Raw genomic sequence first — 9,916 nt, forward strand, 5'->3', positions numbered from 1 at the left:
GAAATAAGGTCCCTTAGTGACCTCCATAAAATGGCGTATTGGCTGTCACTCTAAGGTTAATTATCTATTGGGCTAAAGATGCCCACACAGCTGCCAAAAACCGGTAAAATCCTTCAAATCCCCTTTCCAACATGTTGTACTTAGATGTGCCTAGGAAGCTGTTAAACTGGTCATACACATTAGATTAAAGCTGGCTTAATCTGCTATTTATGGTGGGATCAGTGGACAATATAATGTGTATTGGGCAGCACAACAGTCCCTTGACGGCAGACGTAAAAAAAATATAGAACCAGTTAGAAGTCAACATACCCTATCCTTTGTTTCCACCACAAGATAGGGCAGGATTTTATTTACAGCTTTCTAATGTACATCGCCGGCTTACAGCTGTTATCTTCTGATCCACCCCCCCCCCCCATTTAAAAGGCATGGCTTCAATGTTCATGTTATATACTGTATCTCAGGAGAAAACAGAGGGTAAATTGCAAGCACCTTTAAAGGCCTTTTACACCTGACGATATTCGGCCGGTGCAGCGAGCGCCGATCAAAGAGTAATCGTTGATCGGCGCTTCTTTGCTCCTATCACACGGAACTATGTATGGGGATGAGCGGTCGTTACTCCGATCGATAGGTCCCCATATATTATTATCATGTCGGCATCGCGTCTCCCTGCTTACACAGGGCAATTATCGGGTGCGGTAGTTCTAAGAACGCTTGTCTGCCCGATAATCGCCCTGTGTAAAAGGGCCTTTAGTACCTGGTAATGGCAAAGGGGGATTAACCAAATAAAGCTAGCACATTAGAACAACCGGCAGGATCTGCAGGCGCCCATGCACATTTGCTTCTTGCCAGATCCCACTGGATACAATAAGATTTGCCAACAAATCTAATGGTTATGGGCAGCTATAGTCTTATATCTGGTAAGGGTAGAACTCAAGAAACATAGAAGGTCTGCTGTGACCGATCAAGCACAATGAATTAGTTGCTTGATGGCATATTCCACCGTGCAGATGTTATAGCGACCATATTAAAAGATTGTCCTCCATGCTTTGGGTTAGTGGCACAGCAAACCTACAGACCCACACAGCTCATATTTATTTACCTGCAGCTAGGAGTTGGTTGGTAGTAGAACATGTCTCAGTAGATATACGGTGCCAATTTTCCACCTGACAAAATCAAGTTTCAGTAACTTTTATTATACGATCCATCTTACTAGAGCAGACATGCCAGAGCAGCTTGTGTGAATGGACTGATGTTTTGGCTTTATTTTCTATTTTTTTTTAATTCTATTTTAATAGTAGTGATTTTCGTAACATTGCATTCAGTGGAGGTGGATATTAGAATAGCATTTTTCTACTTTAAGGCAGTATTTCCCAGCCAGTGGCTCGTGAGTCCCATGTGCCTCTGTCATGTCCATGGCTGCGGGCCGTCAGGTTCTCACCTTCTGACGGCCGCAGCCATGGGCCGGCGAGTGCTGGCCCCAGTCTCCTCAGGAGACGCCAGCGCTCACTTCCACTCACCTCGGCCGGGTACCGTAGGGTGCGCGCGCATGCTTGTGCGCGCTCTTAAAGGACTTTAATGCTAAATTAGCCCATGAGCACCCTGGACTATAAGAAGGGCCCAGCCCCTTCCTGCAGTGCCTGAGCGTTGTTTTTCGTATCCTAGTTTGTCTAAGCAAATGGTCTCCCAGTGTTTTCCAGTTCCCAGTGTATCCTGTATCCCGTTCTATCCTGGTCAAGTGCCGTGCTGTGCTGTAGTTGTGCTGTGCTGTATTCCACACCTCTCCTGTTACTCCACGCCTGACGTCTACCTTCTGCCTAGTCCCAGCCGAGCCTGCCTTGCTACTGTCCGAGCTGCCACAGTTACCCTATACGAACTATAGACTTTGACCTGCGCCCTGTTGACCAGCTGCCATACCGCCAAGGCGGTACGGCCCAGTGGGTCCACAAACCCTATGTGACAGGGTCTTTGACCTCCTGCATGCGGCTCCCAAGCTGTTTGCAACCTTAAGATGCTATTGTGTACTAATGGAACCGTGTAGATTATAATATTAGTACCAGGGTCAAAACCATATCCTTAGAAATTAACACTAGGGTAAGAGCCATATTACTTAATCATAACTTTTAATTAGGCTTTTTAATTTTTTTATATTCGATGTGGCTTAACATCATATTTCTAATTTGAAAGTGTTTTGTGACCCACAAAAGGCATATGTTTTCTTTCATTAGGTACCTATCCCCCAATATATACACTTAGCGAGTATTCCCTTATTTAGTTATTCCTTTCTATCTGAATTCTTCTTTTCAGTTGGGTCATGTGACCTCACTCTGACCTGATAAACCCTACGGCAGTTAATGTAATTGAGAGACAGCCTCTTTACTTCCTGATTTATGGACTGTACCAAACAGGTTCTCCGCAGAGGGGATGCAGAAACTTATCTTACGAAGTCAGGAGGCTGAACTGCGACCTCCTATATTTTAACTGAATGATCGTTATGCATGTCTCAATTACATTAACTGCCGTAGATTTTATCAGGTCAGAGAGAAGAATTCTAAATAAGGGAATACTCGCTGAGTTAGTATTGTAGGCTGAACCAGTAAGTACTTGCGTTGTCTAGTAAAAATTGGATTCACCACTCTATAGGTAATTTATTTTGGCTTGAATTTTTTTTTTTTTGTGTGTGACAGGTCTTTTTAAATTATACATTTAGTGTAGTGGAGAAACTTACCTCTCTGAGATTAGGAAATCCATTGGCTCGAATGATCTTTTTGTAGTACTGTACAGATGCCTTTGGATAACGTGGTTTATTTTTGCTCTTGAATTCAACATAGTACAGTCCAAATCTTTCTGAGAAGCCTTCATCCCACTCAAATTTATCAAGCAGTGACCAAGCTGTGTACCCCTGGATGTGAACCCCATCCTTTATAGCTGCCACAAAGAAAAAAAACGTAAGTCAGGGTGGAATTGAGATTAAATTTCGCACAACTTCTATCACACAAATATCACATTATAGATGCCGGTTGCACGGCACTAGACACTGCAGCCCTAGCCTCACTAACCAGGTTGCTATTGGGCAAAGTGAATTTGTCATGGTTAAATATGTCTCTGACTTGACAAATTCAATGCAACTCAATTGCACCCTTTACATGTATCTCCCTGTTACAAATCTGTATGTAGTATCCAATAGGTCTGTGTACAGCAACTTTTTCTGCAAGGAAGATATTTCTGTATTAAGTGTTGCATTTTCTATGGTATATTCTCTATTGTCATTAGTAACAATATCTTCATGTCAATGAATCATCCCAATGCTAAAATTGGGTAAAATATGGCAAAGCAAAAGTTCCTACAATTTCCCAGCATGTATATCTCACCTTTCAGCATCTCATTGGTGTAACCCTTGAGATACTGTATTCTCCATTCATCACATAGCTGGGTACACTGCATCTTCTCTGACACTCCATTCTCCGTTACCAATACCAGTGGATTTCCATACTGGGTCTAGCAGAAAAACATCACAATAGAATTATATAACCTTGGCATCCAGTGAACATGCAATGATCAAACATTACAAATTATTGAGCAGAGGTGAGAGAAAATCACTTTATAGTCTTCATGTAAATGTTAGAGCCATGTTCACGGAGCCTGTCTGGTGGCACATGGAGTCCCTACAGTTCCTTGCTGCAGAGCAATTGGTGTGCCGCCATATGGCACCTCCGTACAGCATCATATCTCCTAGAAGCAATGCTTCCAGAGCAGGATATTTGTAATAGTGTCAGATGGAACATGGCACAATTTTGGTTTCTATCAGATTCTCTATAAATCTGAGTGAAAAAACTCCAGATGAATTTGCAGATATACCGAGGTACAGTATGACCCCATAATCTTTTATGGGTGCCATATTATGGCTCTGTACAACTTGGAACTTGTATGGCTGTAAAATGACCTTATGCTGGTTTTAAACAACACATTTTAACATATTTTACATGTTCCTTTTTGTTTTGAGAAGCAGGCATAAATATTAGAGGTGGATAACGCTTCCTAGAAAGAAAGTATTAGTGCTCCCTTGGAACTACTGATTTTCCTTGCAAGTTAAAATGTTAGAAATTAGGTTTGTGATTAGTTACGCCATTAGAGATCTCAAAAGAAAACATTTACAAATTACCTTTACAAAATTTAGCAGTCTCCGGAAACCCCATGGGACAGAATACAGCCACTTTGACTCTGGCTCAGGCCACTTGGGGTCCACCAACTCTGTCAAGTCTCGGTCTGTGAAGTAACTTGGTCCCTGTGTGGATGGGAAGTTCCTGCTTGTGATATATCTGGTGGTAAAGTGACCTACCCCAAGAAAGTCACTTGTACCTTTAATATAAGCCTTATCCTGAGAGGTAAAGATAGGAAGTCTTGACATCCCCGGGCCCTGCTGTGCACTCTTTTGACCTGCAAGTAGGAGACACATCATATTTTCTCAAATTCTCCAACAGAACATAGGACTACCGGTCTAGTGTCTCACACCCCTATGTGCCCACTTACCGATATATTCTTTCATGATCTGTGGGTAGTCTCCATTGTATAGAGGATTAGCAAACCATCCAAAATTAAATTGCACAAATCTTTCTGCAGCCTCAATGTCCTTCTGACTGGAAATATCCACTGGTTCTCCCCACTCTGTCGTCAGCGAGATCCCAATCATTCCTGAAGAGAAAGATTGTAGAAACATAATACAAACTGCTGAATACATTGGACTGGTTTTACAGAGCAATTCCATGTGCCTTTTGCTTCATTGACGTCACATTAGATTTGGATTGCTAAAGTTCTACATTTAGTTAAATAAAATTATGTTAAAATATAGGCAAAAGAATGTATTATCTTGACCCCAATATTAAAAAGGCAGTACTTGGGGTTCTATGGTGATCTGAGTTTGGCTCACTATAACCGAGGGGGTATGGTTGTTGTGGCCATACCACGGCCATATGAAACCAGCCATGATGCTGCAGCATTTTCGAATCCATATTGTAGCATCAAGACTGATTGTCATAGGGGGTCCAGGTCTTGTGGGTGTAATACGTATCTTTAAAATGCGGCCATGTACCTCTGTATTTTTTTGATGGTATAAACCCACAAGATAAATGTTGCAGAGGTTACCTCTCATAAAGCGTGCTTGTTCATTGGAGATGGGAAGAAAATAATAAGTGGGAGAGGGAAATAAGCCGGTGCTAGACACAGCGGGCAGCAGCTTATCTACAGTGGAAACAAAAGATCGGGCTTGATGAAATCTTTCATGTCCAATCTTTTTTTCACCCAACATCTGCTGTCAGGGAGGAGTCGGGAGACCCCCCCCCCCCATACACCATTGTTGGTCGATCCCAACTAAATAAAATAGACTTTATGGCCAGATTTGGATCGAACTGGATTAGTCCAATGCATGTATTGTTATATTGACAATCAATCCCATCAGATCTGAACATGCATTCAACTTAAATATTAGGGTTTTGCCCTTTGATTTGCCCATTTACGTAAAGTGGAAACAATTCTCACTATTAGGTACAGTCCAATTGATTATGGTATAGTGTAATTGGTTCATACCTTTCTGCCTGCTGCGCCAGTGTCTGTTATAACTGTGCCATACTCTGGCATGTGCCTGCAATATATAAAAAGATCTGGTTAAAAAAGGATAAGGGCTTATTCGATCATTTTGTTTCTTTTATATTGTTACATGATGTGTATATGTATGAGTGTCTTCCCTATGACATATGTGTAATTAAGGCTTACATATAGAATATTATTTAATTTTTCTTGATGTTACTTGCTGCTGTGATTCTTTCGTATAGCTGTCCGTAGTATATATTGTAGCAGTGTGGCTACTAAAGGGCAGGATTTGGGCCCAGAATGTTATATTCAAAATTTAAAGTTACAAGAAAAAGTGCTATTTCTCCTTATTTATTAAGCAAGAAACCTGGAAAACGGTCTGGGTTGCTGGAGTGCAAGAGGAAAGGTCCATCCCGTCCTGGACAGTCCAGGGTTTGGGCTGCCTTAGGAGTTTCATTAGCTGCCAGCTGTTAAGGCTCATTTAACCCTTTCCCGCTTTGGCCACTTTTGACCTTACTGACAGCCTCATTTTTCAAATCTGACATGTTTCACTTTATGTGGTAATAACTTCAGAATGCTTTTACGTATCCAAGCAATTCTGAGATTGTTTTCTCGTGACACATTGGACTTTAAGTTAGTGGTAAAATTTGGTCGATACATTCAGTATTTAATTGTGAAAAACACCAAAATTTAGCGAAAAATTGCAATAATTTGCATTTTTCTAAATTAAAATGTATTTGCTTGTAAGACAGATAGTTTTACCACACAAAATAGTCACTAACATCCATATGTCTACTTTAGATTGGCATAGTTTTTTGAATATTTTATTTTTCTAGGACGTTACAAGCAATTTCTCACATGTTCAAGAAAATTTCAAAAGGCTATTTTTACAGGGGCCAGTTCAGTTGTGAAGTGACTTCTAGGGCCTTCTATATTAGAAACCCCCAATAAGTCACCCCATTTTCAAAACTGCACCCCTCAAAGTATTCAAAACAGCATTTAGAAAGTTTCTTGGCCCTTTAGACATTTCGCAGGAATTAAAGCAAAGTAGAGGTGAAATTTACAAAGTTAATTTTTTTTTGCAGAAATTCATTTTGAATCCTTTTTTTTTTTTTTGTAACACTAGGTTTTACCAGAGAAACGCAACTCCATATTTATTGTCCAGGTTCTGCAGTTTTAGTAAATATCCCACATGTGGCTCTAGTGCGCTACTGGACTGAAGCACCGGCCTCAGAAGCAAAGGAGCACCTAGTGGATTTTGGAGCCTCCTTTCTATTAGAATATATTTTAGGCACCATGTCAGCTTTGAAGAGGTCTTGGGGTACCAAAACAGTGGAAATCCCCAAGAAGTGACCCCATTTGGGAAACTACATCCCTTGAGGAATTTATTTAGGGGTATAGTAAGGATTTTGACCGGACAGTTTTTTTTTTGCAGACATTTTTGGAAGTAGGCCATGAAAATGAAAATCTAAATTTTTTCAAATAAAATGTAGGTTTAGCTAATTTTTTTTTCATTTCCAAAAGGACTGAAGGAGAAAAAGCACCACAATATTTGTAGAGCAATTTCTCCCGAGTAAAACAATACCCCACAAGTGGTCATAAACGGCTGTTTGGAGACACGGCAGGGCTGAGAAGGGAAAGAGCACCATTTGGCTTTGGCAGCTCAAATTTAGCAGGAATGGTTTGCGGAGGCCATGTTGCATTTGCAAAGCCCCTGAGGGGACAAAACAGTGGAAACCCCCAACAAGTGACCCCATTTTGGAAACTATACCCCTCGAGGAAATTATGTAGGGGTATATTGAGCATTTTGACCCCACAGGGTTTTTGCTAAAAAACTTTTGGAAGTAGTCCGTGAAAATGAAAATCTAAATTTTTTTCAAAGAAAACGTAGGTTTAGCTAATTTTTTAAAAATTTCCACAAGGACTGAAGGAGAAAAAGCACTGCAACTTTTGTAAAGAAATTTCTCCAGAGTAAAACCTTACCCGATATGTGGTCATAAACTGCTGTTTGGACACACGGTAGGGTTCAGAAGGGAAGGAGCACTATTTGGATTTTGGAATGGTTTCTGGGCGCCATGTCACATTTGCTGAGCCCCTGTAGTACTAGTAAGTGGAAACACCCCTGGTTGTGTTTTTGTGTTTTTTACTTTTTTCTTTTTTCTGACTTTTACGTCTCTATGGGGGCTGCCATTTTTTTTTTCATCTCTGTATGTGTCGATTAACGACACATACAGAGATGGAATACGGCACATACATCCCCATAGTGAATGCGAACGGGAGACGTTCCATTCACTATAGAGTACGCCGTCTGTGTGGGAACAGCGCATGCGCCGCTCCCACACAGTCCAAATGGAAGGTCTTCGGCAGTGCGACATCCGGCGCCATTTTCATGTGGACCGTAAGCCACGGCCAAACAGTAAGATGACTACTTCCGGTCGCGGCTTCCGTCCATATGTTCCGAAGCAAGGACTAGGAGCGGAGGCAGCAGCGGCAGGAGCAGGTAAATCATGTTTGTGTATGTTCATGTTATAACCACTGTATCTAATCCTCCTACACTGCATTCGCTCAAAAAAATGGCGGCACACAGTGTAGGAGGTTTGAACATTCGACCCCCTCCTTTCTCCTGGCACTACGCAGGACAAAGGAAGGGGGCATTGTTTGAGCACACTAGAGCGAGTGTGTCTTGTCCAATTTTGCAGCATAAAGCAGTGAGGTTGCTTTACCACATGCCAATGCTGTAATTTTGGGAATTGCTCCCTCTAGTGACCAGCACATGGAAATGTTATAAATTAGAATCTAATTTATAATATTTCCTGTCTTGTGAAAAATTTAAAAAATGATAACAATGTGTAATCATTTATATACTAACTGTTTAACTAAAAAAATAAAAAAAAAATTATAGCGACGCATACCCTTTAAGTGTACCAACCATCTTACCCTGGAAATGGCAATCCTGTGCGCAAACTTACCCCAAGCTCTCACATATGGTGGAGAATTGCTATGGGCACAAAAATGGCACCTGGAATTTAAAAGGCCAGAAGCCGGATGTTTAAAAGTGACTGAGGAGAGAGGCTGTTTATGCGGAGTTGTAAAAGTTCGGAAACCGTTGCAATGGCTCTTATGGAGGAATTTGTCAAACAAATGTGGCAGTAAGACTTTGCTAAACAAAATGGTCTTACCCAAAGTTTCCAGGCACAGTTTGAAGCAGAGCGAGAGTCCGTGCGGGCGCAACTGCAGGTGTCGCTGGATAAACCGGCCTCTGTACAAGGTGGATGGCCCCACAACACAAGGTGCCTTGATGTCGGTGACTCCTAAGGTTTTGGAAAAGGTTCGCAAGCAAGAGCAAAGAGCTTGGATACCAAAGATATAAACTGTGAGTACTGTTGCTAAGGGCAACCAATCGGAGCCAGGCTGGAGATGTCGGAGAGCGAATTGCTGCATGGTCGGATGTCCTGTTGCTGAGTGACCAGGTGTTAAAAAGTCAATTTGTGGCGCCATGATGCCGTTGCTAGGGGCAATAAAGTTCAACAGCAGGCGGCTATTGCTTAGCCGAAGGAGCTGTGCAGAAAGTGCCATCAAGTGGAGAAATGTGCACTTAGTTGTCTTTTGGTCAAGAGGCCAGAGGAATGGCAGATCAAGACCTTGGAAATGGTGGTGGGCGGAGTACCACTACTTGTTGATTTGTATCCCACTCAGACGGTGTTGAGGGTGCTTCCAGAGATATTGAAATTCGTTAAAGGGATCCTGTCATCAACATCTTACCTGTTAAAATCGCCTGACCTCTCAATGGCCGCAGCTGTCCAAAGTTCGTTTCTGTGCTCTTCTCTCCTGAAGTCCTCCTCTTGCCCTAAATATTGTTGTTTAACAGGTTCCCGACCGCTGGCTGTGTTTTTAGGGCCAGCGCTCAGGGTCTCTGAAGTACGCCGTATAGACTAATTACGGCGGCACTTCAGAGACTGTGCACGCGCCATCGCGTGCACACCGCTCTGTGCCCTGGCTGTTGCTAACAGCCATGGGCACTGGGCAGAGTCTCAGGGACCAATCTTTTGGTCCCTGAACATGTGATCGCTGTGACAACCAATCACAGCGATCACATGCATTTCTATGTGAAATACAGTGTGCACGCAATCGCGTGCACACAGCCCTGTGCCCACGCTGTTACCAACAGCACTGGGCAGAGTATCAGGGACCAATCTGATGGTCCCTGAACATGTGATCGCTGTGACAACCAATCACAGCGATCACATGCATTTCTATGTGAAATACAGTGTGCACGCAATCGCGTGCACACAGCCCTGTGCCCACGCTGTTACCAACAGCTCTGGGCACTGGG

General features: G+C 42.4%; 1 protein-coding gene across 2 annotated transcripts in view; it reads right to left on the bottom strand.

The window, feature by feature from the left end:
- LCTL (lactase like) overlaps positions 1 to 9,916 on the bottom strand; it is a 28,075-nt gene that overhangs the window by 4,825 nt on the left and 13,334 nt on the right. For both annotated transcript variants that reach the window (XM_075858327.1, XM_075858325.1), the window contains exons 7-12: positions 5,581 to 5,635; positions 4,528 to 4,689; positions 4,160 to 4,434; positions 3,369 to 3,495; positions 2,726 to 2,925; positions 1,100 to 1,163 (exon numbers count right to left, since the gene is read on the bottom strand). In XM_075858327.1, coding sequence (XP_075714442.1) covers positions 1,100 to 1,163; positions 2,726 to 2,925; positions 3,369 to 3,495; positions 4,160 to 4,434; positions 4,528 to 4,689; positions 5,581 to 5,635 — 883 coding nt within the window. The remainder of the gene's footprint in view (positions 1 to 1,099; positions 1,164 to 2,725; positions 2,926 to 3,368; positions 3,496 to 4,159; positions 4,435 to 4,527; positions 4,690 to 5,580; positions 5,636 to 9,916) is intronic.

This window comes from Rhinoderma darwinii, chromosome 3 (genome assembly GCF_050947455.1).
Source record: "Rhinoderma darwinii isolate aRhiDar2 chromosome 3, aRhiDar2.hap1, whole genome shotgun sequence".
Lineage (NCBI taxonomy): Eukaryota > Metazoa > Chordata > Amphibia > Anura > Rhinodermatidae > Rhinoderma > Rhinoderma darwinii.